Source organism: Drosophila willistoni (genome assembly GCF_018902025.1).
Source record: "Drosophila willistoni isolate 14030-0811.24 chromosome 2L unlocalized genomic scaffold, UCI_dwil_1.1 Seg168, whole genome shotgun sequence".
NCBI lineage: Eukaryota > Metazoa > Arthropoda > Insecta > Diptera > Drosophilidae > Drosophila > Drosophila willistoni.
The window spans coordinates 10,272,903-10,296,130 of NW_025814047.1; the positions used below are offsets into that span (position 1 = coordinate 10,272,903).

At 36.0% G+C, this 23,228-nt stretch overlaps 3 protein-coding genes across 4 annotated transcripts; 1 reads left to right on the forward strand and 2 right to left on the reverse strand.

Annotated features, from left to right (window-relative positions):
* Positions 1-641: 641 nt before the first annotated feature.
* Positions 642-23,128, reverse strand: LOC6652214 (neogenin). 2 transcript variants are annotated; one of them, XM_002074546.4, is made up of 11 exons: positions 22,498-23,128; positions 15,253-16,473; positions 5,355-5,558; positions 4,932-5,160; positions 4,584-4,866; positions 4,316-4,525; positions 2,917-4,244; positions 2,612-2,859; positions 2,373-2,553; positions 1,549-1,685; positions 642-1,482 (listed from the first exon to the last, which is right to left on the reverse strand). In XM_002074546.4, the coding sequence occupies exons 1-11, from the start codon at positions 22,559-22,561 to the stop codon at positions 1,253-1,255; spliced, it is 4,335 nt and encodes a 1,444-aa protein (XP_002074582.2). In that variant the 5' UTR covers positions 22,562-23,128; the 3' UTR covers positions 642-1,252. The 2 variants fall into 2 exon arrangements, with proteins under 2 accessions (XP_002074582.2, XP_023036997.1); XM_023181229.2 differs by lacking the exon at positions 5,355-5,558.
* Positions 1,734-2,360, reverse strand: LOC26529534. The gene has a single exon (XM_015176511.3). The coding sequence runs from the start codon at positions 2,207-2,209 to the stop codon at positions 1,787-1,789; it is 423 nt and encodes a 140-aa protein (XP_015031997.1). The 5' UTR covers positions 2,210-2,360; the 3' UTR covers positions 1,734-1,786.
* LOC124459965 lies at positions 8,713-10,510 on the forward strand. The gene is made up of 3 exons (XM_047009892.1): positions 8,713-9,461; positions 9,528-10,010; positions 10,072-10,510. The coding sequence occupies exons 2-3, from the start codon at positions 9,759-9,761 to the stop codon at positions 10,291-10,293; spliced, it is 474 nt and encodes a 157-aa protein (XP_046865848.1). The 5' UTR covers positions 8,713-9,461; positions 9,528-9,758; the 3' UTR covers positions 10,294-10,510.
* Positions 23,129-23,228: the final 100 nt, after the last annotated feature.

Below are 23,228 nucleotides of genomic sequence, written 5' to 3' on the forward strand. Positions count from 1 at the left end.
TTTACACAGTTTCGTTAAAAGTGTATTATTAGTACATGTATCCAATTATATACCCATGAGGAAGGTATCATAAAATTGTTCATATGTTTGTAACGCACAGAAAGAGACGACCCCATAGAATGTATATATTATTGATTGGCATGAGAAGCTGAGTCGATACCGTCCGTCCGTCCGTCGGTGCAAGTCAACTTCACGCCGCCATCTTAACAGCTATTGGGATGAAGCTCGGTATTTGAGCTACATATAAGCCTGGTAAAAAAAGTATGAAATTCCTCAGGATCGGACCACTAGAAGTATCTTTACCAAATTTACTAATGATATAGTGTTGTCAAGGGATATGTAAAAAATCATATCCCAAAATTTTAATATGATCGGATAAATAGAACGCTAGTTACAGTCAATGCCAACAGCCTACTCATTGCGTGAATTAGCAGAGTACCAGAATACACACGAACATGTATGCGTGCCATGACGGGGAACAAGGAAAGTAAATGATATGATATTTCGAAAGTTTTGTCTGTGCATTAATAAATTCAGTTACAGAAAAAGAGTTTGGAACATGTGAAAATATTATGGCCAAGGGTATATAAACTTCGGCATAGCCGAATTTGGGTTCTTTAATATTTTTTTTTTTATGCATATGGCGTGGTTTATATTTACAGTTTATATTATCTGTTTCAACTTAAATCTAATGGTGTAAGTCGGGTTGCCGACTGTAATGCACCCTGCAATAAATAGATTACAGCAATTCAAACAAATTTTCTCTAAAACGAAAGAAACGTTGCTGATTGTTTAATCGTATTAATAGTTACTAATATTTTTCAAGTCTCTGAATTATTTGAATAACTTCTGGTTGAATTATTAAATTCGATATAAGTTTAATGCTCAAAAATGCTAAGCCAAGCATCAAGTGAAACTTGCGATGTACACGACTTAGTTTATATCTTTCGTGTATGAATTAATGCAAATTCTGATAAATCTTAGAGCAAATTTAAAAAAGCAAATTTTAAAGCAGACCTAATAAACTGCATTATCTAGGTGCTTACACAGACAATCGGATAGTCGGGATCGGAAATGTTATTTTATATGTCACATTCAGTCATCTTTCGTATTTCGTTCTAATTTTCTGTGCAGGGTACAACTTACGATAGACCTTGCATAAAGTGCTTATATCGATTTGAAACAAAATGATTCAGACAAATGGAGAAATACATAAATCATTTGTTTAGAGGCAGCTACAGAACGCTCTCAATCAACACTCAAACTCATTGGCAGTAATGGCGCTAAGATCTTTCATCAAGCCTTCAAGATTTGCCATTTCTTGGTTCAACTCTTCGGTAGATGTGCTTGGGGCCAGTCTTTGAATCTCATCCGTTGAATGTACCACGGAGCCGCCACTTTGCAAACGATTTGGGGTGGCGGCAGAGAATGAAGGCTTTTTATATGGTGATTGGTTTTGTGGACGAATTGTTACTGCAGGAGCTTAGATTTTCGAATAAATTAAGATTATTGTAAAATAAATGTATAAATATTTTTAATGTTACTTACTGTGCTTATTCACAGTCGTACTGGCTGCTCCTGTTGGGGGCGGTCCAGGTACGCTGAAACTTTTAAGCGGATGTCCTCTCTTAGAGTTCTCTATTGTCGAAACTCCGCCATTGCCTGTAGCTCCACTTCCTGCATTGCTTTATAAAAAATTAAAAAGTACATTAAATTGATTAAGACTACAAATGTAACCATTTAAATTTTTAATCGAATACGTATTTTAAACTGTACTATTTATATTTCAAATGCCGACTGCGCTCTTAGAGGAGATTGTTTTCCAGCTGTTCTTAGCTCCGTGATTCACCAGAATAGGCAGTTTACGTGCCTGCTGTATATACTGTGCTTTTCGAGCCAACATTATGTATGGCTGTCGATCCAAAACAGACATGACATTCCAAGTACATGTGGCCAATTCTGTTATGGTAGCAGAAGTACGCATGCTATAAACGCCTTTATAATGGTGATTAATTAGGATCTCATCCAATCGAAACTTGTTCATGAAATTAAGAAACGGCGACGGCGATGCCATTAACAAAAGCTGCCGTTGGACACGACGCGACAACGTTTTTCGATTTAGCTTGATCACCTTGTTAAGGGATGGCATTAGATTAACTTGCAGTTGAACATTGGGATCAATGCGACCCCATCTTGTTCGTGTACCCATATTTTATTTAGCTTCTTCGGTTACTATAAAATCTAGTTTGTATTAAAAATCGGATTATAATCGGATCGGATTATAATTTTCGCCGAATAAAAATACAGAATTTTGCTCCGAAATATTGTAAATCGAAAAAAATTTTGAAATGATAACATAAAGGGATACTAACCAGAAATTTCCTTCGTAGCCTCCTGAATACGGATGATCTGGTGTTTGGACGATAGAATTATTCTGCATTGGCTGGATCAGACTTTGTTGCGAAAGACCCGTTTCCATAGTCATGTGAGAACGATTTTGGTACTGAGTCCGTGGATATTGCACCCGTTCCATGGTAGAGTTCATTGAGGTTGCTGGTGGAATAGCAAAGGAATACTATCACGAATCCATTAAAATTAATTTAAATCTTACTCATATAGCCGGGGGCATAAGACCGTTTGTCAAGTGAATTTGTTAAATGGCCCGGCATGGTAGAGTCCGCCTCATATTCACTATGAACGACTGACCGTGGTAATGTAAGGGCTCCGCTGCTTGGGGCACCATCACTGCAAACGGGTGTGACGGAATGCAAGTTCTTGTCTATATTTTTAAGTTCCATTTGGTCATGATGTATCCAAAGATCGGGCGGTTTTGGTATGCCCACATTGTTTTTTTGATAGCTTTTATAAAAAAAAAGAGGTTGGTAAAGATTTTTGGCATAGACCCTCTTAACGTACCTCTTTTTTGTGTGCTCTGGTATCGTTTGAGGCTTACGTCGACATAGCAAAAGTATGAGTATTAATACAAGCAACATAACAGCTACAGTTGATCCAATGACAATATATAACAAATTTTCATTTTTAATACTATTGGATATAGTATCAGTCTCCTGGACAATAACGGCAGCTGCTGTCGTAAATGAAACAAGGGCTGAAAAAGGTGCATTTGTGCCTTTCGTTGTGCGTGCCTGAACTTTAAAATAATAAGTGGTGTAGGGTTTGAGATTGGGTAGCATCAGCATTGTCTCCTCTCCTGCAAAAGCCTCTATGTTCCAGTCTCTGTCTCGCTTTGTCGTATCGGTAGTGTAGTAAATGTTGTAACCAGTGATTTGACCCACCGTATGTTTGGGAGGTAACCACTGGATTATAATAGCAGCGGGATTTTGTTCATCGGGTCGGACGGTTAACTCACGGGGCGGAGTGACAGGGACATTTTGATATGTACTATTTCGAACAGACATAGACCAAGCCGATTCTCTGCGACGTTTAACCACTTTAACAGCGAATTCATATTGCGTATTTGGCCGGAGATCATTTATCATACAATTGAGATTGGTAGTGTTGTGATATCTATATCGATTAGAGCCAGTTATGCCATAACTAATGGTATAATGCCGATTATCTGTAACGTGCTGATTCTTATTGAGCATTGTATCTATCCAAAGGACTACAATTGATGAACTAGACATAGTAATGGCCCTTAACCCTACCGGAACTTCTAACGGTACTGGCACATCTATTGGTTCCTGATCGCGTGTCTTAATATTATCATAAACTGGTGGACCATCCCCGTTGATGTTGCGCGCTCTTAAGGACACGACATACTCCGTATTTGGTTCAAGACTTTTTAAAACATAATAACGTTCACTTTCTTTTAACTCAATGGTATTTTCGTCAGGTATGCCGCGACCCCATCCTAAAACGTAATTTCGTATCTTTATTTCTGGTTGCTGTGGTGGACCCCAATGTAACCCAATGTTGTCGGCACCGGGGTGTATATTGATCCATATTGGCTTCCCTGGTACTTGAGTCTCATCAAGATCATTCTCTAATGTATTGATGCGATACCATTCAGTAAATGGTCCTGAACCATTTACCGTCATAGCTGCAATTTTAACCTGATATTCGACATTGCGATCCAAACCACTTAGCTCGAAGTAACGTATATTAGCTGGAGTGCTCTTTACTTGCGGTGCATCTTTAAATTTTCGATAGCGTATCTTATACCCGGTAATCTGACCATTACGATCTTCCTCTGGAGGAGGTTCCCAGTGTACCGTAATAGACTGCAAAAAATAGATAAAGATAAACCTCTAAAAAAGCAGCAGGACTTTACTGATTTGATTTAACTACTTACGCTTGAACTTGTTACTTCGAGGGTTACATTATTTGGCGGCTCTGATGGCGTTGAGGAATAGGTTTTCACTTTTATTTCCGGTGAGGGATCACCCATGCCATTGCTATTGAAGGGCACCACACTGATGACGTAGTCCATGTAAGGGCGCAGGTTGGTGAGAAGTGCATCCAATGAAACGCTATCGTGATACAAATCCGCCCCGCTTTCGTTCTGTATACAGTAAATGCTTATTTTAATCCAAGTAAAAAGGTCAATAATTTTAACACACCTCTGAATAGTATACTCGATACTTCAATATCTCACCATTGGTGATAACAGGTTGATCCCAACGCACATAAATCTCTTTGTGACTACGTGCATGCGCATTGAAGTTTCGAGGGGGTCCAGCAATATTAACTTCTGGCTGTGTGCTGACCTCTAATGGTAAAGATGATTCACCATTACCGAAATTCGTATTGGCTACCACACGAAATTGATAAGTTCGCCCAGGTAACAGAGATTGAATGTTAACCTGATTATCTTCATGGGACGTGGTCATTATCTTCTGTTCACTGTTACATGAAAACAAGATAGTAAGAAAATATTGGCTCCTTTTTGGTTTCCAGCTAAAACTTACCGTTCGCTGTTGTTCATTTTGAAATACACTGTGTAGTGAACCACCTCGACGGCATTTTGGATTGGTTCAATCCAACTAAGTGCAACAAAACGTGGTTTTATTATTTGGGCTACCAAGTTACGCGGCGAACTGGGTAGCCTCGCCAAAAGACCGTTTTTTAATTGCTTTGTGTTTTCCACAGGATTAGACCTTGAACCTTCCTCACTCGCAGAATCAGCTTCGTCAGAATCTGTCGGGTTCAAATTTAGAGAGTATTTTTTGTTGGTACTTGATTATTCCACTAATTCTATATCATAATCATTGTCACTGTCAAAATTGTCTAAAGTTGCATTTTCATGGATTTCGAACTGACTATAAAATGCATGTGCATTATATTGGTTAGGTAAGTTAGGTAAGGTGTCAGTTCTAAGCTAGCTGACTTACGTGATTGGAGACTATCCAATAGAGTCTTGGAAAGAAAACGAGCTGTCTGTGAGGGCAAATTGTCGTTATCGTATGCCGCGTCATCACCTGATTTGGTGCGCAATTCACCGTAACTATTTGTGTAACGACGTTTGTTAGGGAAGTTTTGCGTCTCTAGTGATTTTGTGGATTGGCCTTGGTTTTGTTTTCGTTGTCTGATTTGCACTTGGGTGTATGAGGAATGGGATGTGAAATTGGGATTGGTTACAAATTTAAATAGGATAAAGAAACCATAGAAAAAAATAAAAAATAAATTAATAAAATAATTATAATGAAAAAACACAATCTGGAGCAAAAACATAATTATTGTTGCAATGACTGAGTAAGTAATATTGTTTTAAAGAAAACTATTTGACACTCTTTGCCGAATTGACGTAAATCCTACCAAGAAGATCAGAGTTGCAATATAACGTGTATAAAATAATAGTGCGATGGTTAGTTTGACAAGGGCGAAACTTTTAAGCGGTATGGATAAACAGATGAATTTTGGTATATTAAGTAGTCTTTTGTGTAGTTAAGTATCATTGTATTGTAGTTCTCAACTAGTTTTAGCATTGGAATTAGCAATACATACTTTTTCTTGCATACGACATTCCCATTTTTTTACGTTTTCTGCTTTCATTAAGATTTTATCAAAACAGCTGTCGACACATTTCATTTGTGGCCAACAAATGATTTTTTAACTACAATGATTTGAGACCGATTCTCGCTTTCGATTCCCCAAGCCAAACTACCGGGACTCAATTTTTTTCCTTTAAGTCAGTAGACTGAAAGGTAAATTTTTACCAAATTGTTCATTAATACTTTTGCATTTCACTTTCTAAATATTTTAACATTACTCTTCGAAATGTTGTAAACAACATCAAGTCACAAAAACTACCCAATTTTCAGTTTATTAGTAAAAATTGTCGGGACATACCTAAACAAACAAACCATTTTTCACAGATGTAAATATTTCGACAAGCTGTTAGATTTCGTATGTTTCGAATAAAATAAAATTTTATCATAATGTATAAAAACATACCACAGCAACGGCTAGAAGGTCATGTTGACGACACTATAAAGTAAATATATTTTTGATAAGCATGAGAAGCAGAGTTGATATAGACATATCTGTCTGTCCGGCCGTATGTTAGTCGGTTCAAAACAACTTCAAGCTGTTAACCTTAATGAGATTTACTATTGAGGTAGTTTTTGCTGTGAAATATCATATCCCCAAATTTCAATAAGAGTCAATATAAATCGACTCTGCTCAAATACTGCATCCAGCCATGCCAGCATTCCTCATTGCTCGAATACATACATGTAATGGAATGTAATTGATTTATTTGTATAAAAACAAATAGAGAGTTTTAATGCTATATTAGTTTACAAAAACAAAATTAGTTCAATAGGGTTCACAAATTAGGCTTAATTAAATACAACGTTTAAACCGACTTGATTTTTCTACTTATTTTTACCGACGACTTTCGGCTTCACTCGCAGACAACTTTTCACCGATGATGCTACTTCTCGACTCTCGCCAACTTTCTGCCTCTTCTCTTATTCGCCGACTACAAAAAACGACCAGCAACACAGCACACATCTTACATACATACATACATATAAATTTTGGCATAGCCCAAGATAACATGTTTTACCATGCTCCCATAGGGAATATTTAAGTCGTCCAAATGTATCAAATGTGTCAAATGTATATATTCTAGATCAGCCGAGTCGATGAACCCATGTCCGTCCGTCTGTCGCTATGATCACCTAGATCTCGGACACTATAAGAGCTGGAGCTAGCAAATATAGTTCGTAGACCCCTGTAGTACCTACGATGGTTTTACCTAATGCAATTAAACCTAACTTAACCAGGGACCGTAAATAATGATTATTTTTTTTTTTGTAATGAAAAAATCATTTACTTATAGAGGACTTAGAAAAGAATAGATTACACCAATATATTTAATTCGATACCATCTATGCATCTTTGGAAAGATTTTTAAAAATTCAATTTTTTCAATTTTCTTTAAAAAAGATCATTAATTTTGAGTAATTTAATAAGAATTATCCATAAAAATCTTTTTTGATCAAAAAAAATAAAAATCAAAAATAATGATTAAAAATGATTTTTATTTTTTTCGCTCAAAATAAAACTCACTTTTGAAAAACGGCTTCCATGTTAAATATTTTCAAAATATTTTTGCACATCCTTAAAAAGGAGTTCAAGGACTACCACTCCATAAAATTTTTTTTTTTTGCATTAGTATTAATACCAATTTTATCATTGTTTTCATTTTTCATACATTTTTCAAAAGCTAAAGCTGATGATTTTTATTTTTTTCGCTCAAAATAAAACTCACTTTTGAAAAACGGCTTCCATGTTAAATATTTTCAAAATAATCAAAAAATTTTGTTTGAGCGGGGCTTCAGGTCAATCTTACTGATTTATTTGTAAGATTTTAAATCATAGGCAGCACAAAAGGTGAGCAGGTTGTCTGTATAGCTATTTCAAGAACCACCAAGTTCTATCATCAGCAGACTTCGCTAAAGAATCCACAATTGTAATGGCCATACCATATCTTCAACACTAAAACTAGTTGGGAATTACATTGCCAACTAAATGAAGCGAAAAAAGAACGTGTAAAGTGTAAATCAGTAAGATTGACCTGAAGCCCCGCTCAAACAAAATTTTTTGATTAACTTCAATAAGGTCGAAATCTAGACAAATATTTTCAAAATATTTTTACATTTTGGTTGGTTGAAATTTTACATATTTTTGCCAATAACTTAGCAAAACCGTCCACTGTGCGACGGAGCACAGCTTTAACACGCGTCGAGATTGCATTGGGCCTACGCCGCTAAGCTTTGCAACTGTACTATTTATTGCCCAGCTTTACAGCGATATCCTTTAGTAGTGTATAATAAAATTGGGTATCTTCAATCTGTCCATCTGTATTGCTCTGTTGTACTTTCTGTTTTCAAAAAGATATTAATAATCTTATAAAAACCCAATATTATTTAAAAAAGATCCGGCTTTACACCGAATTCCATAAAAATCATACAGAAAATAACAGGGTATAGCGCATTCGAAGACACTACTTTATTGGAAATGTCTTAAGCCGCGAGTGTTACTGAATCAAACATATTTTTGTTATTTCTAATTATGATCATTCTTTTATCGTGTTCCGAGATGGGTCGCAAGCGTAACTCTATTTTGCGAAATTTGTTTGCATTTGACGTGGAAAAAAATGTTTCGAAGTGTAAACTTGGCAAAATGTGTTTCACTGGCAACTATGTTTGCAATTTAAAAAGACATCTAGAAGTGAAGCACAAAAAAGAGTATGACGAATTGGCCGCCCCAACTGAAGCGCCTGAAAAAAAAAGAAATTTTCTGTTGTTTTGGGACAAGAGGCGGTTAAGAATGCCTGTATCGACCTTGTCACCACCGCGAAAGTACCGCTGGCTATATTGGACTCGGACGGTTTTAAGACTTTAACAGCTCAAATATTTCAAGGGTTAAACATGCCATCTGTCAATTCAAGGAATGTTATGAGATTAGTTGAAGAAAAATATAGCCAAATTAAGAGCAAAATGGCCCAAGCCTTAAAAAACAGAATCCTCTGCCTCAAAGTGGATACGGCCACACGGTGCAACCTCGGAGTGCTTGGTGTAAACGTTCAATACATTGATGAAGGCTTAATGTGCATTAAGACATTGGGATTGATCCAGTTAAAAGCATCGCATACATCCCAAAATATCTGTGCTGAGATCAAGTCTATATTGACTGATTTTAGCATATCCAGAAAGCAAGTCTATACCATCACAACCGACAATGGTCGAAATATGATAAAGGCAGTGGAATTACTGAACAATGATTCCGAAGATGAAGAAGAAGTTGCTGAGGACTTGGATGATGATGGACTGCTAAAAGATCTGAAAATTTATTCAATACGTTCGATCAAATGTGCAGCACATACGCTTCAACTGGCGGTGAAGGATTTTTTTTCAACGGCACTTATCTGCTAGCTTCATTAATAAAGCACGGAAGATTGTGAAGCTTTTAAGAACACCGGCATATAGGTAAGATTGATTTCAATTATAGTTATAATTAAATATTTATGACGTTTTTTTTTATTTTGAGTGTAGGTATTTAATAACGGAGGAGTCATTGCCACAACCAATTTTAGATGTCGCGACTCGGTGGAATTCCACCTATAGTATGTTGAGTCAGCTTAAGAACTTTGAAGACTTTTGTGAGAGGCGCCTCAAGTGTTCAATGAAGCTAACAACGACTGAGTGGGATGACCTAAAAAGACTCGTTACTACCCTGGAACCGGCATACACAGCTACTATCAGCTACAAAGCGCCGAATTATTTATGGGTGACTTTTACAAACTGTGGTTGGAGCGCAAGCTTACTGTTGCAGCAGTAAAGACGACTGAAAGCAAAGCTTTGAGCGAGTGCATCGCTGAAAGGGAAGTTGGCCTCTTAGGGACTGACTCGGTAATTTGCAGCATATATTTGGATCCACGGATAAGACGGGTATTGCTGCAAAACCCTATAAATGTTATGCTAGCTAAAAGCAAGCTTAAGCAGCTTTTTCTGCAAATATTTAATTTGAAAGAACCTGTAAGTTTTTTCGTCATTGAAATATATAAAACGAATACTAATATTTTTATATATATTTCAGATCATTGCAACAGAAGTGCCTTGCTCAAGTACCTCCTTGGCATCCACGCAAAGTTCAAACACCTGCTCTCTGTTGAATGATTTTTTGCAAACCATTGAGGTAGCTTCGGAAGATGAAACTGACGATGGTGAGCGATCGGATCTGCTAAAGAAGGGGTATGCGGAAATTGAAGCCTATAGCCCGAAGCCAATTTCCTTGTCCTCCAATATAATGGAGTATTGAGAGGAAAAGCGCTACGTATACCCAAGTCTTTATCAGCTGGCCAAAGTGGTGCACTCGGTTCCCGCAACACAAGTGAGTGTGGAAAGAGCGTTTTCAGCCCTTAAAATGCTGTTGACGGATCAACGATGTAACCTCGCCGATAAGTCTCTGAAACAACTGCTTTTTGTGAAATTAAACAGCAAATAATAAAAAAAAATTTTGTTACTGAATACCTTATTGAAAAAAAAAAAAAAATTTATGGAGTGGTAGTCCTTTTTAAGGATGTGCTAAAATATTTTGAAAATATTTAACATGGAAGCCGTTTTTTAAAAGTGAGTTTTATTTTGAGCGAAAAAAATAAAAATCATTTTTAATCATTATTTTAGATTTTTATTTTTTTTGATCAAAAAAGATTTTTATGGATAATTCTTATTAAATTACTCAAAATTAATTATCTTTTTTGAAGAAAATTGAAAAAAATCGAAATGTAATGATTATCAAATAAGTTTTTTAATATAACTTATAATGATTACGGTCCCTGAACTTAACGTCATTAACATACAATATTTGATAAAAATCTGATTAAAAATATCCAAGTTGTGCATATAAACGTTATTCACCAGTTGGTTCATAAGGGCGGAGTTGGCCGTTGGCTAATAGCGGTGCTAGTGTGCTGACATGGTTGTAATTGTGAGAGAGATAGTGAGGTATGCTTACAAACAGCATGTAAACGGAACATTTTATAAATGCATAAATACATTTGTTATTATAAATTTAAAATTTTTTTTGTACTTGGTATATCTACATCTTACTTTTACATGGTATATCTATATTTACTAAGCAAATACACATATCAAATTTTATTTCATTTGCGGGGGCGGTAGGGTGGGTGGCAAAAATATGAAACAAACTCAATAACTGTACATACTACACGAGACTACATACCAATTGGTGGCTCTAGCTCTTATAGTCTCTGGGTGTTCATACGGACGGACAGACATGGCTAGATCGTCTCGGCTGTTACATACATTTTGGCGACTTTAATATACCATTTCACCCTTTGGGTGTTTGGTATAAAAATAAATGGAGAGTAAGAAACATTAAGAGCATTGATTGATAGTGGTTCACAGATCACTATTTTATCTGAAGAAGCAAAAAACGGAAATAAGTCAACAAAAACATTGACCTCATTGATCTCTACATTGAAAAGGAGAAGAAGACAACAAGGATTGATGACTCTGAAAATATGTGATACCATTTAAGCAAGAACAGGAATTAGGTGACTCAAAGGCGCAAGCGACTGCGCGATTTTTTAACTTGGAAAAAAGGTTTCAGAAAAATCAAATTCACCGCTGAAAAAATTAAGAAAATATAAGTTGACAACCGTTACGTACGGTACTGCATCAGCACCTTACTTAGCTACAAGGGTACTATTAGCGATAGCAAACAGATGTCAGGATAAAGTGATTAGTGAAATTATCCGAGATGAATTACAAATGTATGATTGAATGACTGGGGGCGATACTTTACAAGAATAAAAGTACAATTTTGAGGTTTCTGAGGAGAGCTGGAAAAGACAGGCATATATTTATGAAGATGGATTTGGAATAGATCCGAAATAGTTGAAGAGGTACAGGTATTACAGGTATTAAAAATAGATCAAAACGAAGCAATTAAAACCTTAAGGTTACAGTAGGAACCATTTAAAGACAAATTTAAGTTTAAGGTACACTGTGACGAGAACAGAAAAGTTTATAAAAGGGTGGTGCTATCCACAATAGCCAAGATTTATGATTCACGAGCACCAGTAACAGTAAGAAGTGCAGAAGTTGTGGCTAGCAGAACAATTAATTGGTACAATTAATAGGAATACAAAACTGACACATAGGAATATTTATGACAATAGGTATGAAAATAATGAAGTAATTGAGAAAAGTCACTGTTTGTGACTTTGTCGTTTGTATGAGAGCTATATAATATAGTGGTCTGATTCGGCTGAATCCGAGATATACAAGCTTACATGTAAAATTTCAATTCAGTAGCTTGAACGGGCTAGGAGGAGTTTGCATTAATCCAGACGGATGGCCGGACATGGCTATTTGAACTCGTTTCGTCGTGCTGATCAAGAATATATATCCTTTAAATGGTCGGAGATGCTTCCTTCTATGCGTTGCACACTTCTGACCAAAATTAATATATATATGTCTATTTGCAAGGGTATAATAAAATAAATAACATGGAATCTAGCAGAGGTAGCTTCAAGGGGATGTGTCCAACTAAATTAAATGAAGTAAGTAAGTCGTCTCGCCGACTTTGGTATACCATACACCAGTAAAGCAAATATTTCAACTTTATTAAATTAATGCATTTTCACATGTATTTTACAAGCATATCTTAGTATCTCGTTCACTCAATCATACGAGCACCCTAGCGCCACCACCAGCCAACGGCCAACTCCGGCCTTATGGAAAAACGTTTATATGCATTACTCGACTGTTTTTTGTCCGGTTTTGATCAAATTTGGTATTTTAGATTTCTAGATATTAGTATTAAATTTAAGTGTGCCAAATTTGATTGCATAAGGTAAAAAAATACGGGAGATAATCAAGTTTTTCAAATTACGGGGGCGGAAAAGGGCGTGGCAAAATTTTTACACATACAAAATGTGCGTGTTTACTAAACAAATATACATACCAAATGTGGTGTCTCTAGCTGGAATAGTTTTTGTGATAAACGCTTTTTTTAAATTGCGGGGGCGGAAAGGGGCGTGGCAAAAATTGGAAATAAACTTGATCACTCTACATACTACACGAGTCTACATACCAAGTTTGGTGGCTCTATCTCTTACAGTCTCCGAGATCTAGGTGTTCATACGGACAGACGGACAGACGGACGGACAGACAAGGCTTGATCGACTCGGCTGTTGATCCTGATCAAGAATATATATACTTTATGGGGTCGGAGAAGCTTCCTTCTGCCTGTTACATACATTTTGGCGACTTTAATATACCATTTCACCCTATGGGTGTATGGTATAAAAATTGTGAATTATGGTGGAATGGTCCAAAATGGCTCTGTGAGTCAAAAGAAATACCTCATTGTTAAATACGGAAAATAGTGTTATTCAGGAACTAATGGAAAAGTATTCCTGCATGAATACTCTTATCTGAATTATAGCATATGTATTGAGATTTATTGACATTAAAAAGAGAGATAAAGTATATTCACCATATTTAACTGTCAATGAGCTTAAAAATGGCATATCAATGGCTTGTCTCACGCAGAATAAGCTAATTTATATGAAAAGCAGAATCCTGAGCTTAAATCCATTTTTGGATAACGTTGGAATAATACGCGTTGGAAAGATTACAAAGTGCCAATAAATGCTTTGATACTAAGCAAGCAGTTTCCATAAGGAAACCTTAAATGGAGGAATTAATCTTAAAAATATTTAAAAATGCACTTAAAAAATGCATGGGGAATGCGTCACTTGTGCGAGATACCACCAAGTAACTGCCTGATCGTCCAAATTGCTTCTGTCCTATAACGAGAACAGACAAGCTGTCGTTTAGCCCCCCGGCAGGAACTCACTTCGGAGGTATTTGGGAAATTGGGGTAAAGTCGGTCATTTAAAAAGAGTAATAGGAGATAGTAACCTCATATACGAGGAATTGGCAACTTTATTGCCAAATTCACGACCGTTGTATACCACGGGTAAACATATGAACAACAAAGAGATGTCATTTCTTGATTGGAAGAGAAAATGAAAACAGATTTTTGAGTGAAATAGAAAGACGAATATCTATAGACTCTTTAGCAAAGAAATAAGTGGCGACGACGCACAGAATTTAGAGAATGGACAAGTCGTACTGATCATAGATGAGTATTGCCACCCAGCCAGGTGGCCTTTGGGAAAAATTAAAGAATTATGCAAAAGCAGGGACCATGAAGTAAGTCAAATTGCAGGAAGAGTCAATTACAAGGCCTATAAATAAAATCTGTCCACTTATTGGGGTAAAGAAGTCCGAAGCCGGTGATGAGAATCCATATCGGAATGATAGCAGGTTCGGTAATCTGTCCAAAATAGGGACCATAATGCTGTTAGCAATTAGCAAGTATCAAATGCAGCGAGCATTAAAGATAGTAGATCAAAAATAACGGTAAGAGAACTAAACGCAACAGCCGCATTGTACTTAGATCCAATAGGTGAAGTGGAAGAAGTAGCGTCCTCATAGGATCTCTCATACTATATGACATGTCGGCATATTTTGAAATGCTTATTCAAGGTGACAGAATGATTCCTAAATTGAGGGGTTTATGCCAAAAACTGTAAAATTACGAAGACCAGTGCCATTGTGTATTAAACACCACGGTTATATATTGTTTTGTTCATGATTCACGAAAAGCCAAGAAGCAAAATCGGACAAGAAACATGGAAAATATGAACGTGTTTTATTGGCGGTCCATAGCACCGGAGTTGGTCGTAGGCTAGTGGCGGCATACTCTAGCTAATGTAGTCATTAAAAAAAACTTTTGTTTAACTTTTGGGGTCGTGGCAAAAATTTGAAATAAACTTAATCACTTTACATATTACACAATTCTATATACCAAATTGGATGGCTCTAGATTTTATAGTCTCCGAGATTTAGGCGTTCGTACAGACGGACGGACAGATGGCTGGATTGACTCGGCTGTTGATCCTGATATATATATGTATATACTATACATATATACTCTATATATATGTATATACTATACATATATACTCTATAGGGTCTGAAAAGCTACTACCTCTTAAATACATTTTGTCGACTTTAATATACCACTTCGCCCTATTGGTGAATGATATAAATATAATTAAAATAAATTTTCAAGAAATTAATTATATTGGGAAAGTTTTTATTTGGGATTGAATTAGCTTAATACTAACTGGACATTAAGCTTTGAATATAATGTGCATTTAGCAAGTGAATTACTTACCTCCCGGTTTAACAACACGCAATCGAGCCACTGCTTGGACAGTGCCTGCGGCATTTATACCCACGCATTGAAACATGCCCGCATCAGATTGCAGCAGGCCTAAAATTCGTAAATTATGACCACCCACTAGTTTCATATAGTCATTAGCAGTGATGACGTCTCCATTCTTAAACCATCTAATTGTTGGTTTTGGCTTTCCCCGTATGGCACATTCTAGTTCAAGCTCTTCTTTTTCATAAGCTACTTTGTCTCTAGGAGCCTGTATAAATTTTGGGGGCACTTGGACCTGAAGTGTGGCCTGAGCATCGAGCGAGTCAACTTTATTGCTGGCACGGCATTGATAGTTCCCCGAATCAACGTCTTCAGCACTGGAAATTTGCAACGAACCAGAGCCAATGATTGAAAAACGTGAGTCCAAATCATTTAAATCCAATTCCTCTCCATTTCTTAACCATTTTATCTGGGGTTTCGGAATACCATTCGCCACACAATCTAATGTGACAGTATCTCCTTCTTTTACAGTTTTCGGTGAGGGTCCCACCAAAAATGAGGGAGCAGACAGGGATAAAGCATTTTCAATACTAACTCCAGGTTTAAGGCTTAAATTGGTTTTGCTACTTAACCGCCAAGCACTTGCCGAGGTGGTCACATTACAATGATATGAACCACTATCCGTGGGTTCGATTTCATCAATTTCTAGAGCCCCATTGGGCAGCACAAGCATACGTAGCTTATCCAAGAGTAATGCCGTATCATCCTTAAACCATTGGACTGAATGCTTCAATCCCACTTGCCAACTGGCATCATTTTCCAGCATGCAACGAATGAATGCAGTTTGACCAGGATATAAATATATTTCATTATAGTCCTGATTAAGATTCGGATGACCGGCAATTGTAACCAGTGCTGGGCGACTGAGAATACTGCCGACTCCTTCGCTACTAAGCAGACACTGATAGTCTCCAGTTAAGCCTCGATTTTCTTCTACCGAACTGATATACAATGAACCATTCTTTAGCTGACTGCGAAACGTGTCACCTACAATCCCCAGATCTTGACCATCAGGTCCACGCCAGCGTATATTGGTGATAAGCGAAGTCGTGGAAACTTTTCCTTTGCTGCCACGAAGTACAGGTTGCTGAGCATGGCCAGCGCATTGAAGCAACACAGAACTTCCCTCGGCCACAACAACGTCGTTCGGCTCCAATGTAAATTCAAGAGCTGTAACAGATAAACGTATGGATTAAAAACACAAATAATGAAGTAAGTAAGTCGTCTCGCCGACTTAGGTATACCATACACCAGTGAAACAAATATGTCAAATTTATAATAACACATGCATTTACGTATTTTTACAAAATTCTGTTCGCATTCTTTTTACAAGCCTATTTCAGTATCTTGCTTACCCAAGCATATGAGCACACTAGCGCCGCCACCAGCCAACGGCCATCTCCGGTGCTTATACGCATAACTTGGCTATTTTTTGTCAGCTTTTGATTAAATTTGGTATTTTGCTGGATATTAGTATCAAATTTAAGTGTGCCAAATTTGATTGCATAAGGTAGAAAAATACGGGAGATAATCAGGTTTTTTCAAATTAGGGAGGCAAAAAGGGGCGTGGCAAAATCTTTACACATACATAATGTGCGCATTTACTAACCAAATATGGTGCCTCTAGCTAGAATAGTTTTTGAGATAAACGCTTTTTTTAAATTGCTGGGGCGGAAAGGGGCGTGTTAAAAATTTGAAATAAACTTGATCACTTTACATATGTACTATACGAGTCTACATCCCAAATTTGGTGGCTCTAGCTTTTACAGTCTCCGAGATCTAGGTGTTCATTCGTTGCATGCTGGAAGACGGACGCACAGACGGACGGAGATGTCTAGATCGACTCGGCTGTAGATGCTAATCAGCAATATGTATACTTTATAGGGTCGAAAAACCTTCCTTCTGCCTGTTACATAAATTTTGGCGACTTGAATAAAAATTACTGTTTATCACCTATCGGTCGGATAGGTGATAGTCTAATTGATATATTAAACTTCCTAATGTTAAATTTTAAAGCAATCGCGTCAAAAGTAACAACATTATTCATAAAAGTCACTGTTTTTGACCGATCGTTTCTATGGGAGCTATATGATATAGTCATCCGATCTTGATAAAATTTAGTGCACTTAATAATAAGTTTACAAAACTAACAAATATTTTTATGACAATAGGTTAGAAAATAACGAAAATATTGAGAAAAGTCACTGTTCGTGACCCGGGTGTGGATAGGGTGAAGGCCTTACCCTTGACAGGCGTTTAACCTGGAAAGCTCACATTAAGGTCAAGAGAACTCAGCTAAACTTAAAACTGTCCAAGATGCACTAGTTACTCGGCAGATCTGAGCTCAGCAACAAATTGCTGCTCTACAAGGCCATTCTGAAGCCTCAATGGACTTACGGCATTCAACCCTGGGCACAGCGTCTAACTCAAAACATTGAAATTCTGCAACGATTCCAGAACAAGCTTCTACGCAGAATTGTTGAAGTGCCTCGTTAAGTGCTGGACAACAGCATGCAGGCGGAAGGGGGCGTGTTAAAAAGTTGGAACAATTATTTTCTGCGCGCTAACTAAACTAGTATATAAACCAAATTTAATGTCTCTATCTGCTATACTTTTTAAGAAAAACAGTTTTATGTAAATTCTGGGGGCGTAAGGGGGCGTGGCCAAAATTCCAATTAACTCTATATATTTACATACCACAGGAGTCTACATACCAAATTTGGTGGCTCTAGTTCTTATAGTCTCCGAGATCTGCATATTCATACAAACGGACGGACGGACGGACAGACGGACATGGCTAGATCGACTCGGTTGTTGATCCTGATCAAGAATATATATACTTTGTGGGGTCGGAGATGCTTCCTTCTGCCTGTTACATACATTTTGGCGACTTTAATATACCATTTAACCCTATGGGTGTATGGTATAATAAATATAAAAAAAATTTAGGCTAAGTAAGAAATTTATTTAAGTACATTTTTTTAAGGAATGAACGTTTTCAAAATGGCTTGCTCTATTTCTTCGCACCCAAAAGTGAGCTTCTGTTTTGTTATTTTTTTCCTTTTAAAACACAAATTTAGAATTTGTTTCATTTCTTTAAAAATATTTCGTTTAATTTTTTTTTTTATTTGGAATGACTCCTAGAGCCGGCAAAATCAACAATCATATTTATAACTATCCGTTGTACATATAATATGACAGAAAAGCGTCCCTTTATAAAGTGGAAGATCCCAAGTCAAGTCACGTAATCTGTCAATTCTGGACGAAATTATAAAGGGGAAGTACACAAGTCAAGTCACCTAATCTTGGTATCCTGCAACAACCACCTCGAAGATAGCAACACCAGTATTTTCGGCCAAGCATTTAAAAAATTTAGGTATTCCCAAATATATGATTGGTTCGATTAAACCAAATAAATATGGATCAGTTGAAAAAAAATCAAAAGAAAAAGTAGAAGCGTCTCCATACTTATTCTTATATTATTATTCAAATATGCCTCTGTTATGTCGAGGTTAATGATTCGAATGAATTTGATCGAAAAGTACCACCAAAGGAAGTTAATGATAAACCTGAGCGCCATGCCGGGTTGATATAGTTTTTGTGTTATTTTAAACTTAACGGCTTCAAGCCAAATACCGCGAAATAATGGCTCCTATAAATCATGCAATTTGATTCTACATACGTTTATATGACAGCTACATATATGACATAGTCAACCGATATTTATTAAATTTGGCATTTGGTTAATATATAGGTCCATTAAAGAAACAAATATTATAATCCGGACAAAAAGTAAGACTATAGGATAAACATGTATTTTAAAACCCGACGGCCAGGAATCAACAATTTGTGCAAAACTGCAACAACATACACACACAGACGCTTGCTACATAAACTGTATGTGTATGCGTGCGTTGCTTTGCTTTGGGAATGAGGGAAGAAGAACAAATTGTAAAATAGAGAGTAAAATTGTTTTGTTTGTATATTGATGAATTGAGTTGCAAAAAACAAACATGCAAAATTATTATTACCAAGGACTGCAAGAGTATATAAACTTCGGCATAGCCGATGTTAGCTTCTTTGTTTTTTTTTTTTAAAAAATCGCTTTTTTAAGTACATGCCGTAAATATTTTCCCAATGTAAAAAAAAAAATATTTTCCCAATGTAAAAATTATATTCAAAAGAAAATGAATCCACTAAGCCGATTTTTTCTAGAAATAATTAATTAATATTTGGTATGTGTGTTAGTAACTGAATATACAGTGGTTGTCACGAATTTGTGACGTTTCTGTATGCCAACAAACATAACACATTTAGGCTGGGAAAATATTTACGGCATGTACTTAAAAAAGCGATTTTTAAAAAAAAAAAAACAAAGAAGCTAACATCGGCTATGCCGAAGTTTATATACTCTTGCAGTCCTTGGTAATAATAATTTTGCATGTTTGTTTTTTGCAACTCAATTCATCAATATACAAACAAAACAATTTTACTCTCTATTTTACAATTTGTTCTTCTTCCCTCATTCCCAAAGCAAAGCAACGCACGCATACACATACAGTTTATGTAGCAAGCGTCTGTGTGTGTATGCATGTACTCTGTTGATGACGAAAGACGTAGTAGACAGCAAGCACCGCTGCCAGCAGAGCCGATTATTATATTGACTGTAACTTGTGTTATATTTAGTCGATCAAATTCAAATTTTGCGATCTGGGGTTTTATATCCAATACTAGAGACCCGTCGAACTTTGTTCCGCCTTAATGACAATAAATAAGCAGATTGTGTTTTTTTTGGAAAAAATACAAAAAAAATTAAATAACTTCATTAATCATTCATTATTATTTCTGTATTTAGTACATAGGTTGCTCTTCACTTAAGTACCTTGTGATACACGACATTTTTTGTTTTATTATCAGGCGCGAAAACAACGCAGATGGTCTTCCGACCCGTGAACATGCCACGCATACCGTTGCACAGTTTTGGTTGGTTTATGTTTCGAAGCATGATTACTACGGAGCCAACCTTTAGGCGCAAATTGTGCGGTGGTAACCTTAAATGTCGGATTAAATCCTCCGTCTTCGATAATGTCTGCCCCAAATGATGTCATTTCGAAACCATTATTGTATTTTCAAGTATTTGCAAGAAAGTGGCGGAGTCAACACTGGCAATTTCACTTTACCATTAAGGCAGCATAATCCAGGCGTTTCTCCGGAAAACTGCAATCGTATCGAAACGCTGCTCGATTCAAATCAGCTAAATATCTTGTTCTGCGTCGCAAATTATCTATTTGTTGCCTTCTGTGGTTCGCTCGACGATTCTGCATTACCAACCGAGCTCTTTCACGGGCTGCTTCACTTTGCTGTCGTGATTGAGAAGCACGAATTAATGCTCTTCTTCGTTGAATACTAACGCGGCGCTCTTCTCGTGTAATTTCTCCTTGTTCATCGGATAATTGATTCGCGATGTTCTGTTGCCTAATTGCATTACGGCTTGGCCGGGAAAGATTAGATCTTCTAGGAAGTGGCATAATGATTAGATTGCTAATGGGTTTCGTTTGATAATATGGGTTACTAAACACTGCACAAAACACGATATTCGAATTTCTATTATGTTACTACACAAAACACAATATTCGAATTTTTCCTTCAGTTTTCACATTGTATATTACAGAGCACTACAATGACATAAAAACAACAGTTGACTTTATTTAAATTGACTGTTAGAAAACGTTTGTATAGGGAAAAGAAATTGGCTGTTTTAAGGGGTTTTCCGGCTATTATTTATTGTTTTTAAGATGTATTTTCCTATTCGGGGTGGAGACAAATACAACAAATCAAAAACATGAAAATTGGTTCAGCAGATCTCGAGTTATAGCATACTCCAATTTTTGATGGAAATGTTTTTTCTAGTTCGTCTAGAGCTATATGATATAGTGGTCCGATCCTGATGGTTTTCATACTTTACTTTTCCCGGGTAATAAAAAACCCCGAAAAAAAATTCAGCCCGATAGCTGACTGACGGACAGACGGACATGGCTATATCAACTCAGCTTCTCATGTTGATCAAGAATATATATACACTTTATGGGGTCGGAAACGTCTCCTTCTGTGCGTTACAAACATCTGACCAATTTTATAATACCCTCTGCAAGGGCATAAAAAAAAAACTAAAGATAGTTTAATATTAAAAAACTTGTTTTATAAAAAACCTTTTTTTACCACCAACAATGTTGCTTGGTTTAGACTTTTAATTATGATTGTTAATTTAATCGTTTGTATGGCAGCTATATGATATAGTATTCTGATCCATCTGATTCTGGCACATGTACTGTTTTTATCAATGACTAGTTTATATATCAGACATTTATTCAAATATAGTTATGATTTTAAAACGCCATATTTAAATTACTACTAGTGCGCCACTTTGCCCCACCATTAATTTTAGAATTTTAAACTAAATATTTTAAAACTGTGTGAATTTAAAAAAAAAAAACGAAGCGCACACCATAAGTTAATACATATCGGAACCTGTTTTAGTTAACATCTATCAAAATTTAAAATTTATTCAATGTTTTTAAAACCATTTCTCGGCGAAAAAAATTCATTTTTGAGGTTTGAAAATTACATAATCCCAAAAATTTCGGATACTACGAATTGGATACTTGTAAGTTTATTAGCCTACCAAAATGCGATCCTAGGACACATCACTTTTTGAATCGTGCTATTATATTTCAAGATAATTCAACTGCGCCAGTTTTCCCCATGCGCCGGTTAGCCCCACTTTCCCCTATGTATGAACACTACGAAGAAGTGGTAGATCTAGCAAAACTAAGATAAACCGCATATCGCAATGAAAACTATCTAATTATTATCCAACTTTAATGGATAAAACGTTTAAAAGGTCTAATTTTCGCAATTGAATGTTTTAGCAAAAACGTCTTAAATATTTGCCCTTAATGGGTCGATTTGTGTTGTACACGTTTTTTTGAATCTAAAATTTTTTTCTATTAAAAAAGCGAGTAAAGAAGTATTAATATTTTTAATTCTAATAAAAAAAAAACTTTATTGGCACTCGTTCTGCAATAGCATTTAATTAGGAACGATTTCGTGTTTAATAAATACAAACAACTAAAAATGAAATTTTATTTTCGTTTTTGCGCGAAAAATGTAGAAGCTACTTTAACTTTTTCATACCTTGACTGCTCCATGCAATTGGCGTTAGTTGCAAAAGCAACAAACAAATTTCAAAAATGCACATTGATATATCTCTAGTTGAACTGCTATTCTATTAAATCGAAGTGCACAATATTAACAATAAATTAAATCGTTAAATTTAAACTGCACTATAAAACTTGTTCAAATTTCTTTTCATTTTAATAAAACAAATTTTTAGAGAATGTTTTTCACTCGCGAGTTTGCTATGTTAACAATTAAACAAGCAAATATTTGATTGTATAAGGCATATATTCGTTGTGTTACTTTGTAGTAGCCGCACATTTCAGCTTTCCCTAATCAAAGTTCTTAATTTTTTGTATGACAAAAAACTATATCAACAAATCAATCAACACATATGTATGTACATGAAAAAATATCGTTGTCCCATTCTAACATACGCGCGCAGAGCTAACTATCTTCTTGGGTGTGATAACAACTTTACCCAACATACGTTCTTCGTTTAATTGAAATAAGATTGAGACCACTCATTTTAAACTTTTAAATAACTTATTAATAAGCAAATTTCTGCAAGCCCTTTTATTGAATAAAAACCTATTTCACACAATTTTCTACAAAACAAAGTAGCAGGCTATAATGTGACCACATAAATGAGACAGAAAAATGCAGACAATAGGTGTTTATTAATCGATTATTTTTTTTGTACAATCGAAATGAAACTTCAGAATTTGAAATTCTATGGTTTGTTTTTA